This window comes from Halyomorpha halys, unplaced genomic scaffold (assembly GCF_000696795.3).
Source record: "Halyomorpha halys isolate HHAL.00 unplaced genomic scaffold, Hhal_1.1 Scaffold413.1, whole genome shotgun sequence".
NCBI classification, from domain to species: domain Eukaryota; kingdom Metazoa; phylum Arthropoda; class Insecta; order Hemiptera; family Pentatomidae; genus Halyomorpha; species Halyomorpha halys.
This window is the reverse complement of record NW_027104790.1, coordinates 212,067-227,724: the sequence shown is the minus strand read 5'-3', so window position 1 is coordinate 227,724 and position 15,658 is coordinate 212,067. Positions and strand designations below refer to the sequence as shown.

Here is a 15,658-nt window from a genome sequence, read left to right as displayed (position 1 = left end):
AAAAAACGACAGGACTTTTTGAATGACCTGGTATTTTTGAAAAAATTAATTACTATAATGAAAAAGTAAATACTTTAAAAAAAAAAAAATATTTTCCCTTTAGTTTTGTTTATATGACTATTTCATTAATGTTGACCTGAGAAAATTGTATATAAATTTTATTTTAATTGAACTTTCGACCCAAAAACTTAATTTTGAGCTTTATAGGTGCCTAAGACCTTTTAAAAAATGGTGGGATCGGAGAAAATAGTTTAAATCTAAAGTCAGTTCTTTAACACCAGCTCAATTCACAAACAAATTCTCTAACCCTTAACTCAGTCAGGACAGGTTTTGAGGTGCGCAAAACCTTAAATCCACTAAAAAAACTTAAATATATCAAAATTGTGACTGAAATTTACCCCCACTTCTATGATATTGCATTCTAGAACTTCTGAAATGAAATAAAATTCATCCAAAATCTTTCAAAACCCTCGCTATAGTCCAAATCATTTGCTAGGAAAATATGAACAAGGTAACATGTGTTCTTGGTTTTATACTATCGATTAGTATGAAAATGGAGTACTGAATTTTATTATTATTCTTGATTAATAAAGTTACACTATTTATTTGATAGATCTCCTTAAGGTGTTGATGATAGAATTATTGAGCAATATAACTCTCAAAGCAAAAATTTGTTGTTAAATTACACAATGATTCTATCGTCGCCTTAAGACCTTTATTGTACAAATTGAGTAATTTAATTCCATAATATTTTTTTCAAAAGTTTATTCCAAACACCCAAATGGCTGTGAACACTGGGTAATGTAATATTTTTCAACTTTGAAGCATAAATTTTGGTGCATTAGTAATATAAGTGGCATTTCATACCATTAGCTACAAAACAAAACAGCCGTTTAATTTTTATATATTTCATTTCCTCGCTGCTTCAACCAAGTACACGACGGAAACTCGTACATCTTTTTTCCAGCAATATTTTAAATGTATTAAATATCGGCGCTTAACTCGTTATTATCATATATTACAAAAGTGTTGTAATATTTTTACATCTTTATTGTACTGATATAATTTTTTATTTAAAAAAGTAGTGGAATCATTGTAATGCCTCATCTGAACAACAAATAAATGTTATATTTTTTTCATTCACGTAAACTAAATAATAAAATGTATAAATCGTAAAACAAATGTCCATGTATGGCTCGATCAACTGGTACTTTTAATTAATCAAGGCAGTCTGTAGGTGATATTGTCCCCAAAACGATATAACAAAAAAAAAAAAATAAATCACGAATATAAATGAATGTTATCATAAACTAACAGTATATATACATTCTCATGGATCTTAATTATACAAATTTATTTTATTCAAAAAGGTAGAAAGTTATTTGTCTTTGTCATTATATCATACATCCAAAGTTCGGACATTATTCCGGCTCAAAACTCAGGAGATGGATCACCACCAAGAAAGGCCAACACAACAACTATGCTAAATTAATGATCAATTTTCGTATATCCTACTCTCATATCTAATTATTTAATTAAAATATATGGGTAGGGAAGTAGTTCTAAACTGCAATTTTATAATTGTAGAAATTATAAAAAATAAGTCTTTAATCAGGAACTATTAACAGAAAGATGTAGTAGCATCGATTATACCCTGCGCAATAATATGTAAATCAAATTTATAAATAATTTTATTTTTTATATTAAATAACCGAATTAGAAATTATTCGCTAACAAATGTTCTCACTTCAGGAATACAATTAATTGCACGGCGGGGAGGTTGCTACTCGAGTAAAGAACTTCTTAAGTATAAAGAATGGAAAGCATTATCATTTGTAGTAGCTACTCATTTATTTACACCCAAGTACATCATTTAGCACGGACAAAAGATTTCACCGTTTAAACTTCATTCGACCCAAATTAAGAGTATCCCTTTTGCTTAGCAATAATGCTTAACCTTTAATTTATTTATTTTTTTCAATTATTTATACAAATATATATTTTCTAATCTTTTCAACCACTTACACGATATAGATCTTATTTTGAAATGTATTTATTAAATTTGATGTAAAAACTTTACTGTCTAATATGCTAACTATTAGAAATATAATTTGTATATTTTAAAATATATAAGTACATATTTTTATCATATTATAATATATCATTATTTTATTTTGTATCATTTAGTTTTTTCCCATTGCTATATTTATACGGTTTTACATTCACACAGTATCCTTTTAGCATGGATGTTTATAGAAATTTCAGATCAGTCGCTTCTGTTCTTTTTTTATCAAGGTTTTTCATAGAATTATATGAAGAAGTAATGCTTTGATAATATTCAACATTTCGTCCAAATTGCGCAAAATATGTGTAAGCCTGTTACCAATTTAAACGCTGGTTTTTTTGACGATCGGTGTCTTCCTGGGAAGGTTCTTAGTTATTGAAATCCCGGATTTATCCAGTGAAAAAAGTTTAACATAATTGATGCATAACTCAAAATATATACATTTTTTCATATACTTCATAGGAGACAGTATAATAAGTATTAAAATTACAAAAAAAAAAATTACTAGTATTAACAAAGATATACCCATTTTTCGATATCATTTGTCAAAAAAAGGTTCTTAGCTATTCAAATCCTGAATTTATCAAGTAGAAAAAAAGTTATGATAAAATTTAAACATAGTTTGCCCATTATTCAATTTTTTGGCTGTAGCTGTTGTTTAAATGGGGGGATAAACCCTGTACAAAAAGAAAAATCATTTTTCAATGTATAGACTTTGCAACTAAGGCATAATAATTATAAGGTATAGGTAAATTTCTAACGTTAATTAAATTGATATAAAATTTTCAATTTTGTTTATTCAATCTATATATATTTTACATACTCAAATCTAGTAATTGCGAAGCTTGCTAGCTCAGCTTGTCAGAAATAAATGTACGCACATAGGACTTGAATAAATAATTAAAATCAATTTCTTGCATATTTTGTATAGCTCCCATGGTAAAGAAATACAAGGGCTATGGTTCCGCATAATGGTGTCTTTGTAAATCTCACCCACATTTCAGATTTTTATCAATATCTACAAGAAGCGGAAACGGAAAAAAAAAAAGTCTTTTTTTTTCGTTTCTTGTTACCATCATATTTTACATTCCCAACCTTCCTTCCATGGACCTTCTTGATAAAGGGAAACAGTAAAAACTAAAAATCTTAACATTACAAAAGTGCAAAATAACACAGGTCTATAACTGAAACTTTGATTCAATAATTTCAGTTGATCCTTATGATTTGGGTGTGCAGGAGTCGAAAATAAACCCTGATTTTTACCATAACGTAAAGATTTTTCACAAATTCATGATTTGTAATATTAGTTTTCATCGCATAAATCTTTCATATGGTCTTGGGCACTCGACAGATCTACTTCAATTTTTTGTAATATTAAAAGGACTTTATATTATATTAAATGCAAGAAATCGTATCCTATTAGATCAATTTGAATTTGAGATATGAAATAATGTATTTGTAATTGTTTAAATATGTATAAAGTGACTTTTTATTGCCTCCAAACCTAGTAAATCTATATTTAATCGTTATCATTTGAAAGAGGGAGAGATGCTCTTTCCAAAGGTACCTAAACATTTGTCTTTGGTCAAATAAACACGAGTTAAATAAATATTTCAATTTAGGAAATTGTGCAAACTCTTTGTGGCAAGCGAAAAACATTTCATTTTTGTTGAGGATTTGCATAAAAGTTTTCTTCGGGCACTCGATCCCAATATGAAGTTAATTTTGTGTTTGAATATGTTCTAAACTACTTTACTATTTTATTTCAAAGTACATCAGTTTCGTCGTTAGTTTTATTTCCTGTAACCTTTTTTTTTTTTACATTACTCTTATTTTATTTAATAATTAAATAATTTTTCTTATATTAAAAGGCCAATACCTGCAAATAAAAACATTTTTTAATTTTATTTGATAATTTCACTTGACCTAAAGAGTTTCTATATTTTCCTAACTTGTAGCATTTATTACTTGGGTATACTGGCCAAACTCAAATGTTTTGGTATCTTTAGAAACACGAGTTAACCCTCTTTCGGATGACAACAGTAAAGTATAGATTTACTAGATCTTAAGGTATTAAAAAGTCACTTAACACATATTTAAACAATTTCAAACATATTGTTTAATACCTGAAATAAATTCAAATTGGTACATTTTAAGGTCCCTTTGATACTACACAAATTTGTAGTTGATTGGTTGAGTAACCAAAGTGCAATAAAAGATTTTCTCAATTTTCGTACTAAAAAACTAGTATATCGTGATATACATATCGTGATGAATTCATGAAAAATTTGGACGTGATCTTTGAATACAAAGATCAGCCAAAACTATCAAATCAAATTTTAAAAAGCTCCATTTTGTTAACCTATGTATTCAATTTAGCATACTCTCATATACTATAAAAGTGTTAGAAATTATTTTTAAAAAAAGCATTAACAAAATATATTTTTTAGACGCATCTCATCAACAAAAAAGTCTCTTCTTTTGAATTTTTTAATAAGTGGTTTCTGTGCTTCACTTAATAAATAAAATTCCGATGATGAAAATTTAAAAACTGCTATAAAGGATCCTATGTTTCTATAACATTAACAATCTGTATTTTACAACATTGAGATTCTTAACTTCAGAAACCTCGAAAGTGCTACTGAAGAAAGATAAATTAAAACTAAATCTCGCTCAAATAATAAAAAATATCATCGAAATCAGTATTTGTTTAATCCTTAAAAAATTAGACACCTAAAATACTCGTAATTTGAATGATTATTCAAAACACATCTGTGAACTTATGTTAATATTTTTCATTAAATTCTTATTTATTAGTTTTTATAAATTGAATTTCGAAATAACCAACTGGAATTTGTCATGTTTTTTTTATTGTAGTGGAATTATATAATTAAAATTTCTTTATCCACCACCACCTGGTCGAAGAGAAGTTGAAAGTACATTGTATCTAATTCCAGGACTTGAATTATAATCAGGTGTTTAAACCAAAGGAGTGAGTGGGTGAGTTTATTTCTTTCAATGGGCTTATTCGGGCATTTCTTAAGTTATACGTCAAGACTCTTTCCTTTTAATTTTAAATTTTAGGGGTTGGAACTTTACAACGAATATTTCTAAAAATAATCCCGATGATAATTAGTGTATTCATTTGACTATTTTCTCGTGTCTTTCTTTCACTATTGGCCCAAGATATACGTTCGGTATCACACAAAAAATTAATTAAATATTTTTCCCTTAAAAAGTCCTCACAACTTACCTCAAGTATTATACTATCTCAATTTCATACCATGAATTAGTTATTGTTCAAGAGCCCAAGAGGAGAAAACAGTCAGTTATTTAACCCCTAATTTTTATTACTTTAATTACTATGTATAGTTTCCAGTAAAAGTTGATTTTTTTTTTTTTTTTTTTTTTTTTTTTTTTTTTTTTTTTATGATTTGATTCAGTTTGCTAAGTATAGTTAGGAAAAATAAAAAATGCGAGATGTTTGAAAAAAAAATTCGTAGCTCCATATCTTTGAAACTACTAAAAACTACAAAAATACTAATAGAACGTCATTTAAAGAAGAGTACATTTGCTAAAATATGAGCTCTAAAAGAACTATTTACAATACTCAATAGTTCCCGAGATATAATTTTAAAAGAAAAAAAAAATTAAATTGAAAAGCAACATTTCATAAAAAATATATTGATAAATTAGTAGTTAGTGAATTTATTTCGGGAAATATACATCTCAGGAACCATCAGGCTTACAGATGTCTGCCAGCCCTTAAATTAAAGATAGTTGAATCTATAACACATTAGTTTATAATATTTATCTTCGTAGAGGTAGTCATTTTTATGATATTGGCATATGAATATAAAATTTTGTCGAAACAAATAGAAATCAACATTTTGTGAATTCATTTTGTCAAATATCTTATTACAAATTATACTAATATCTTATTCATATAGACATATGTACGTCTAATGGTCCCTGAAATGTAGTTTTCTTAAAATTAATTCATCAAATCGTTATTTTGTTATGAAATGTAGCTTTTTAAAAAACAGTATCTTCGGAACTATTGAACATAAAAAGCTCTTTCAGGGCTCATATTATAGTAAATTTAATCTACTATAAATAATGTTCAGTTAGGTTTTCTAGTGTTCTTTGTAGTTTTAAAGATTAGAAGCTCCGAATGAAAAATTACTATATTCAACATATTGCAACAATCACCATTTTTTATTCTCCCTAACTATACTTGGCAGACTCATCAATATTTACTATTAACCATACATAGTTTTTGTGAAAATAATAAAAAATAAGGGTGAAATAACTTTTTTTTTTTCAACCGGGCTATCGTACTATTACACAAAATTCTAAATTTTAAAATATTATTTGCTGACTTTCTAAACCAAACTGTCTAACGCAACCCAATCTTTGGCCGTCTGGCTCGCCAAGGTGACCTATTATAATACCACAAAAAATCATTTCTAGTTTTTATACAATAACGAAAATACAAAACTACTATTTGCAATATTCTTACGTAAAAATAACTTTCAAATTTACAGACATAAACTATAAAAAAATCAGTTCAAGAATTTTTAGATTACGAATTATCTGATTAGACAAACCACGTCAGAATAAATATAAATTTTTTAGCTAGTTCTTGTAATACTCTTATTTAAGTATTTCAAAGAAAAATGTGTTCAACTTGAGTTTTTCTAACGACTCATTTTTTAAGAAATTACTTTTTCGCTAATTTTAAAAGAGGCATATGTCGTAACTGACTTTAATTTTAATTAACTTCATTGATTAATACATGCCTGATAATTGATAGCTACGTTTAATAGTCAGTTAAAAACTACTACTTGTATAGTACCAAAAATTTTTCAGTTTTAGTGGGCATGGTGAGTTCATGCCAATTTTAGCATTGTGGACAATATTAAAATTGTTCAAACACTATAATAAAAGTAATTTCATAAAACATTCGAAAACAATCATTTTAATAAAACAAGGGAAGGTAAATGCGATATTGAATTGGAAAATAAGTGCAATGAAGCAAACATTATAATAATCCGGGTTTCTAATGATAATTCAATTAGTTTACACAAAATATAATCTTATTATAGTAGATTTAAAATAAAATTCTCGTAATAACAATAAAATAATTAATACTTTAGGGGTTGTTAGAGAATAAATGAATCAAATGGAAAGAAATGATAACAGTAAACAAAATAAAGTAATTACGTGTAGTCAATTTATTTTCTATTATAATCACACAAAAACATTTAAAATATGTTATGATATGATTAGGAATATAAATCATTGAGTTACATGTATTTTCTATTTGAAGTTAGCAGTCCTCAGATAAAAATTGTAAATACATTTTAGCAGCTTAACATTTTTTGTATTTTATGGACTATCAGATGCTACTAGTTAATCAATCTATAAATCACTTGATAGGAGCTCTATAAAGTCAAGATGAGGAATGAAAATGTAACATTCATGACTTAAGCGGATGGTATCGGAATCAAATATTTAAATAGACTGGCGATTCTTTATTAAATACTGCGTCAGTATTAAATATGAATATGATGTTTCATCGAGGCACGAATTCAACAGTTTGTCGCAGTGTTACCTGGATTGCAATGAATTCCAGAGAGGGGCTGTTAAATGAATTTTTTATATTCTTCAACTCAATCTCGATCCAGCGGAATATAATCAGACAACTCAATGAGGTTACAATATCACGTGGTTAGAATGAATTTTTCGAATCAGCTCCTTGTTCCGCAGGAGGGAAATATAGTAAAACAAGTGATAAAAATATAATGAGAAATCACAGTGGGAATAATAATATCAAAAATTTAAAAATACATAATTTTTAAAACGAAATAATATAATACTCTTAAAATAAACATCAATACAAACAACAGTAAAAATTCCTAAAATATTTATGTGTCATATAATAAAAAGTAAATGCCACAGGTATATCAAAAACAATATGATAATTGAAACCAGTTACCTCATATTTAGATGAGATGTAACTCAAAGAACCCGATTTAGCTCTGACTGTACGCAATCTTGATGAGGAAGAACTAGCAGAAGATGATGGATGGTTCTGAAAAACAAAAACATTTTCGTTTCTAGCAATGCTACTTAAAACAAATTGTCTAAAATATATATTTAATTACACTCCTGAGCCAGTATGACACTATTCATAATAATCAGATAGAGATTGCATTTAACCTGCAAATTACCTTATAATTAAAGAACCTGCTAAGTTTCCCTTGTGCCATATTAAATAACCCAGACATGAATATGAAGATTTTTTTACAAACCACAACAGTTAACATTCAGGTAAACACTTGGGCACTCGACGTATATTACACACGGCTATCTGGGTAAGATAAGCATTTAAACTAGTCATGTTACAGATATTATTGCAAGCGGGGAATATCGAGTTGAGCCGAGAGGTGAAGAGAGAAAAATTAAGAATTGAACACGATCGTTTTTTTCCTAGATTTGAAAGTGACAGTCATTTGATGCAAACACCTGGGAGAGCCCCCCATTTTGTATCTCCTGCAACGGGCTAGATGTGGCAGCCCCGGGGATGAGGGGCGGAGGGGAGGGCGAGGAGTGGGGAGGGGGGTGGTAGGGAGGAGAGGGGCAGGAGGGAGGGTACTAACTGTATCAAACAAACAGCAGGAGTTGGCATTGGCTCACTGCGCCCGAGCAGAACGGCTATTGATTTAAAGGCTTCACCATAACCTCCGTGGTTAACATAGGCTATAGTTGTATCATGGCTTTACTGCTATAAAACCATGATACGTTACCATTTTCCATTATTCTAGTAAATAATTTTTAATAAATAGTTTTTCTGATCTATGAACTTTTGATAAATCTCACGCTTGCAGGCTGGCCAACGTTGCTTCGAAAATTCAAAACAAATCTTTCATTCTAAATCATGAAAATACAAAAATTAAGAAAAAATGTATAAAATTTCTAGATTTTAGAATTGATAAATAATATTTTTTTATCAACAAAATATTATAGGGATTAAAAATAAAAACTTTTGAATACATTTTTTCTAATCCAATCTTTGAGTAATAATTTAACTTTATAAAAAGATTTTCAACTTATAATTTAAATAATTAAATAATGTTAACAATTCATTCAAATATATATGAAAGACTTTTTAAAAAAAATTTCCGCCAAAAACGATAAATTTCAAACTGGTTACACTCTTGATACATACCTCAACCTGTATTTTACTAAACTAATTGAAAAGGAACAGTAAATTTCAAAACCAACCACTCAGCTTGACTATTCAAAATGGCTATCGATGATATTATAGAAAATATGACATAGACAAATACTAATATATATATTTTTTTTTTCAGAAATTAACATATTCATGCTTTAGACCCTAAAGTTTTATCAAATTCATAATTGTACTCACATACACTGCAATGCAGCCAACAGTTTTTTTTGTTTTTGTTTTATTTTTCCTAAGCTATACAGATATTTTTTTTTCATTTCTCAACAAAATACGCAAGGCTCTATTTACATCTAATAGTGATAAAGAGGAATGATGTGCCTTGAGTTTGTTTTGTCAATGGAAAATTATTGATATAGCATAATTATAATTTCAAGAAACAAATTGATTGGTTTCTTATTGCATATTGGTATGATTAATTTTCTTCTAAATTTTAATGTTAAATAAAAAAAAAAAAAACACTAGCAGTAATGATTAAAATTAGTTTTTAATAATTTAACAATATTTGTACAATTAAAACTAAATAATACAAACATTTTCACCATATGAAGCTGTTAGAGGCGTTTAGATTAAAATTTTGAACTCTTAAAAGAATAAAATTGGATGAACACCCTATAGCCTCCAGCAGTTAATGGCTGGATACAAATTGAGGCAAATTAAACCATAAGGTTTAATAGTCATGAGATATTTTTCGCTATAAAATACCAATTCTATTAAGAATCAATGGGAAGAAAACTTAGTAGTAAGGTTTCTAAAAGAAGAAATATAAGTGTTGGTTCCATGATGATTTATTGGTTCAAGTAATTTGAAGAGGAATTAGGAAATTTATTTTAACACCTGCGATTTTAATACAATGACTATTTTTTAACAACTACAGCGTAATACAAATTCTCACAACAGTTTTTGCAATGAGTTGACCTTGTCTTTTAACAGAGATTCCAAGAACCACACTTTTTAAATGATTCAATAAACAATGACAATAAACGATCTTCTAGTCCTTTCAGACTAGACATCCCTTTTCTGTCCGACTATAGTACAGAACATCATTAATCACTGTCAGATCAAAGTCTATAATAAATATTAAAATATCAATTAGTCTAAGATACAACACTTTAAAGATTTAAACTTCTAAAGTTAAAACTGGTGGATAGCTTTCAAATGCTTATTTCTTAGCTTACCATAAATATTTTAAACTCTTTATATTTAATTTTTTCTCCTGACTTTACTTACAATTTTACTTAAAAGAAAAGGGGTCTACATTAACCCCCTCTCAGGATTAAACCCATACCACCAGTGTTTATTCGTATTTTATATTATTCTTTAAAAGAATTTGATAAAAAATAATAAAATAAAAAATTTTGCTTTCAAATTTGTTTAGAAGTTACAAAATTAAAACAATTATTGTGACGTTTAATCCATAAAGCACTTTTCAACACCAGAAATTTTAAATTCAGACTAAACTTTATGACTGTTTATGACCGATGATTAGTCGCTCATACCTCTTTTCTATCAGAAACCTTAAATACACTTTGCAATAAAACAGCAAACTAAAGTATTTCTGTTCTATATTTATTATTATATTGTGGAGTTGTAGTACAGCATGATTTTGTAAAAAATGTTCCACTAGGTAGGGTCCAAAACATCCTACAACTAGGTAAATGTATGCACAAGTAAATCATTTTCAATAATCGAAAAGTTGATCAATAACATTCATCCTATAACTAAGTAATTTCCAATATTTAATTTTCTCGTAAGTTGAAGTTTCTTAGTTGTAGTATTCATACCACAATCTAACTTTATATGTTTAAAAAAAATGCTAATTGTATCACTAAATAAAATAATTTTTTATTTTAATACTGTTTAAATCAGTAGAATTTAATTGATACATATTATCAGGTAAAATATAGTACATAATTAAAAAAAAAGGATGACAGTTCAAGAAGTTTCTTAATTTCATAATATAAATATTTTAAATTAAATATTATATAATTGATGCACTTGAAAGCCCTATTTCATTTAGATGATAAACATTCAGACTTTTCATTTTTCATATAAGTTCTTAAATAATGGTAACTTAAAACAAAAAAAAAGAAAGAAGGTTATGCATTGATAACACAGTACACATACCAGCTTACCAGGTAGAGGACAACCGAGGCGGTTTGGCACTACAGAAGGAACATTAAGGTGGTTTTCACTATTTATCATAATCAACGAAAAAACAAAATATTGAAATTTTCACACACACCTGTACTAAAAACAGGATAGTTGTTATAGCACAACTATGAATCTATCTCATTTGTACAGAATGTGTCCCTGAACATCCTATCCCCTCTTTTCCATACTCCTGCCAAGTTTAAAAACTAACCAAAGCTTGCCAAACTGAGTGTTTCCCAGTTTAATTTCGACAGACCATCATTGAACATATCATGCCATATATGAAATGTTTACCAAAAAAAAATGTGTTCATAGATACTTACTGAATTTAACATATAAGGAAAACAAAATTATGCTCAACAAAAATTTTAAATAAAAAAAATAACACATTTTAAAGAATTTATTTCTCTTGAAATTTACATGTTACAATAAAAATAATAATAAATATTTACAATGTTTATATTATTTCCGTGTCATTACCATAAGTAAAAGACAAAAGTATTATCCTAATTTTAGAGTAACTTTTTACAAATTATGTTGTGTTCATTTTTTTCTTTTCCTGTTGCTTTCTTTTTTCTTCTTTCACTTCCAAAATGCTGAAATTTTAAAGTAATAATTTAATATAAATGTATTTGTTAATCATTAATCCAGTAAATAAATTATTAAAGCCTAATATATACTTAATAAAATAAATATTGGTATATTTTTTAAATATATTTCAATGGGAGTTAAAGGATCTGATATTTCATAAATTTTAATATAATCTATTCTATTAACAATAGAAAAATACTCATTTATTAATGATACTTATAATTCATTAACAATTAATAAATACAGTGAAAAAAATCTGGTGCAGAGCGAGCATCATACAACATTCACTAACCACTCTTGAGTTGAAATTATAGTCAAACTTCAATATAAAAAGATATCGTGGGCTTTGAAGAATTCCATGCATAGACAGATTCATTACATCAAGGTTTGCTATAGTAAGGTTCGGTTGCTTAACAATTCATAACATTGCTATTCACACACTATTTGTTTACCCCTTTATAACAAATACAATGTAATTTAACATTGACCTCTAGAATAAATTAAATAAATTAGTGTGAAAAAAAATAATACACATTATTCAACAGAGAACTATTGAGCTTTTCTGAAATATTTTTATAAAGTATTGTTTTAGCCATTAAAAACAGATCCTTCCAAATTCTTTAACACTCAAGATATTATCATTTATCAAGAATCTTCACTTTCTTCTTTAAGCTTTTCTCTGTACTTTAAATATTGTGGTTAATGTACTTGTAGGAATACCAAATTCTTTTGGTAATGTCCTTTTTTTCTCTTTGGTGAACTGTCTTCAACTCTTTTCATAATTCTCCTTTTAACCTCGGTATGAATAATAAACTTTTTTCTATAAAAAACAATATTAATTTACAAATTCAGCTTATTTATTCAATTTTTCTCATTCTTAATTAACCTTTATAAGCAAAAGATTATTTTTTGGTTTTTCAAAGATATATTTCAATTTCGAAAATTTGTTTTCAACTTGAGAAAATTTTTCTCCTTCAGTCAATTATCAATTTTTTTTATTCTAAATATTTATCCATTTTTTATAACGACGAAAAATGAGAGGTGGTTAATTATTTTTAAAAAAGGAAAAAAAAAATTAAAAGTAGAATAGAGGAAGTCATTTTGAAAAATTAAACCCCTGACAGGCTATCTCAATGAACTTTGAAGAATAAGAGCTTGTATTCAATTGTATATTAGTCTGCCAAGTTTAATCAAAATTATTAATATTTTTTTCAATAAAATGGTCAACAATTATAATATAAAATGAAATATAAAGTAATATATAAAGTAAAATATAAAATGATACGAGTCGATTTTAATGATAAATTTGCAATAACTACCCAATAATTTACCAATCTGAAATACTTAATTTCAGTATTGAACAACTTTTGGTAATTGAGCTAGGAAATTAATACACACTAAGACCCTTTTGAGATACCTGGTTATTTAGTCTTAAACTGTATATTTCTATTTTACACCATTACAATATTTCTCCTGATATGAAATATATCGTAAATGAAAGTACTGTTTAACATCTATCAAACAAAGCTTCATAGGCCGTTTTAAGATCAATGTTAATTGAAACTACCATTCTACCTACAATGTATTGTTGTATACCTACTTCTGACCATAAAATATTTTTAGAAAACAGGAAATTACAAGGTTCCAGTTGTACAAAAAAATTAAAGGATGCTTAGAAATATAAGAAGCAAATTAAAAGAACAAATAGAATTTTAAAAAAACTCGTAATATTACACTTTGGAATCCTATTTCAGTAATTGGATAGTAAACAAATTGTTATTTATTTATTAATCTGTATAATTTTTAAAAGCTAAATAATCTAATTAAAATAAACCTACTTAGAAGTGGCCTTATATCCTGGACCCCAATGAGGCAGTGGATTGCACTGAAACCTGAGGACCTCTCCAGCCTGTGTAGCAGATTCTGGATGAATAGATAAGTCAACAGAACCAGGGGTTTTGTCCAGAAGAGATCGAGCCACATCATCTTTTTCCAATCGTTTTTTTCCGACAGGGTGAGTTTTCACCCATTCCCTTAAAAATAAAAAAGTAAACACTTTATATAAAATGGTTAATTTGAAAAATAAAATAATATTTCTTAAAAATTACATACAATCTAAACTTAGTTAAAGAAAAAAAAATGTCAAAACTAGATCAATGAAACTAATCAAAAAAAGTCCAAATATCAATAAATAGATTTAATGTGATATTATCACCAATAGTTAAAAGCAACCAAACTATTAAATACAATGAAATATAATATTTACTAATATTATAAATACATAATTGATCAGAAACACTGAAATTTTGTTTCCATAGATAAAATTTCCCATTTAATGTTATTTTTCAAAAGTTAATACGGTCGTTTTGGATATCATTTTATAATCATACACTAGATCTACATTGTTCAGTTACAGGTTTGTTTAGCATCACTGAACACCAGCAACATAGATCAAACATTGCCCAGCAATAATATTTTACTATTTAAAGATCATTCAACTTTAACCATCACCTAAAACATATTATTATTAATTATTTGCTGCTTTAATCTGATAAAAATAATATTTCATAGACCAGCTTACTCAATATTTAAAAAAAATTATACATTAATTATTAGACTTTATTTTCTTTAGGTCATTAATACCAATCATTGAGTAAATTGGACTTAGATGTAATCCAATGTATTATTTCGATTAAAATATTAATTCAATATTGGAGTTGTTTTATCCTATAACAGGGAGTCTTCTGAACAGTGAACTAACCAATTGTCTTTAATTAAAGATTTTTAATCATATTATGCCATTTAAATATTCATGGAATCCATCATTCATTTTAAAAGTATTGAGTTTAAACAATGCCTCTATTAATTCAAGACATTCTGACTAAATGTAAATTCAAATAAAATAGTGATAAAGAAAGTTTATTAAATTCAGATCTAAAAGTCAACTGTTGAGAGTTTGATGACCTTACAGTTCATTGCATACTGTTGAATTTTATAATGAATACAATGGAAATAATCTTGTCATTTAACTACAAGAAGAAAATTATTTTACACACCTCCTAATTTATTTATATAAATTTATGAATGAAAAAGAACGAAAATATTCTTAACTTCATGGTTACTAATACTATTCCATCTAATACCACTTTGAACTAACCACTAACAATTTTTAATAAGGGAATACACACAACCAAAATATTAATATTAATAACTTTAACCTAACAAACACTTTATCAACTTCATATCAACATTCAAGAATGAATCAAATCTGATAATATGAGTACCGTACCTGATAATATCCCAAATAAATGTGAATGGAGCATTTGTTTTTACAGAATTTGGTGCAGCATGAGATTCGGAGACATCATACCCTCCATTCAGCAGAGCACTTCTAATGAAATAAAACAAACAATGAAGTCAAACAATAGAAAAGGAGGGGTGGGGAATAATTATTACATTACAATTACAAAATAATTATAAAATGTGAACAAAAAGGTATTGAACTCCAATTGCTACAACCAATATCGAACGAATAAAATTTTTTTTTTTAATCAAAATTAACTTACATCTCAAATGAAATTATTAAAGACTAA

General features: G+C 27.1%; 2 protein-coding genes across 3 annotated transcripts in view; both read right to left on the bottom strand.

The window, feature by feature from the left end:
• LOC106682439 (H(+)/Cl(-) exchange transporter 7) overlaps positions 1-11,630 on the bottom strand; it is a gene marked incomplete in the record, with an annotated part of 222,607 nt that extends 210,977 nt beyond the window's left edge. The window contains 2 exon segments of the mRNA XM_067045291.1: positions 8,067-8,162; positions 11,448-11,630. Of these exon segments, the coding sequence (XP_066901392.1) occupies positions 8,067-8,162; positions 11,448-11,525 (174 nt within the window).
• Positions 11,631-11,859: 229 nt separating this feature from the next.
• Trm1 (tRNA methyltransferase 1) overlaps positions 11,860-15,658 on the bottom strand; it is a 10,038-nt gene continuing 6,239 nt past the window's right edge. For both annotated transcript variants that reach the window (XM_014423295.3, XM_014423296.3), the window contains 3 exons: positions 15,355-15,456; positions 13,904-14,098; positions 11,860-12,070 (listed from right to left, as the gene is read on the bottom strand). In XM_014423295.3, coding sequence (XP_014278781.1) covers positions 12,007-12,070; positions 13,904-14,098; positions 15,355-15,456 — 361 coding nt within the window. In that variant the 3' untranslated portion in view covers positions 11,860-12,006. The remainder of the gene's footprint in view (positions 12,071-13,903; positions 14,099-15,354; positions 15,457-15,658) is intronic.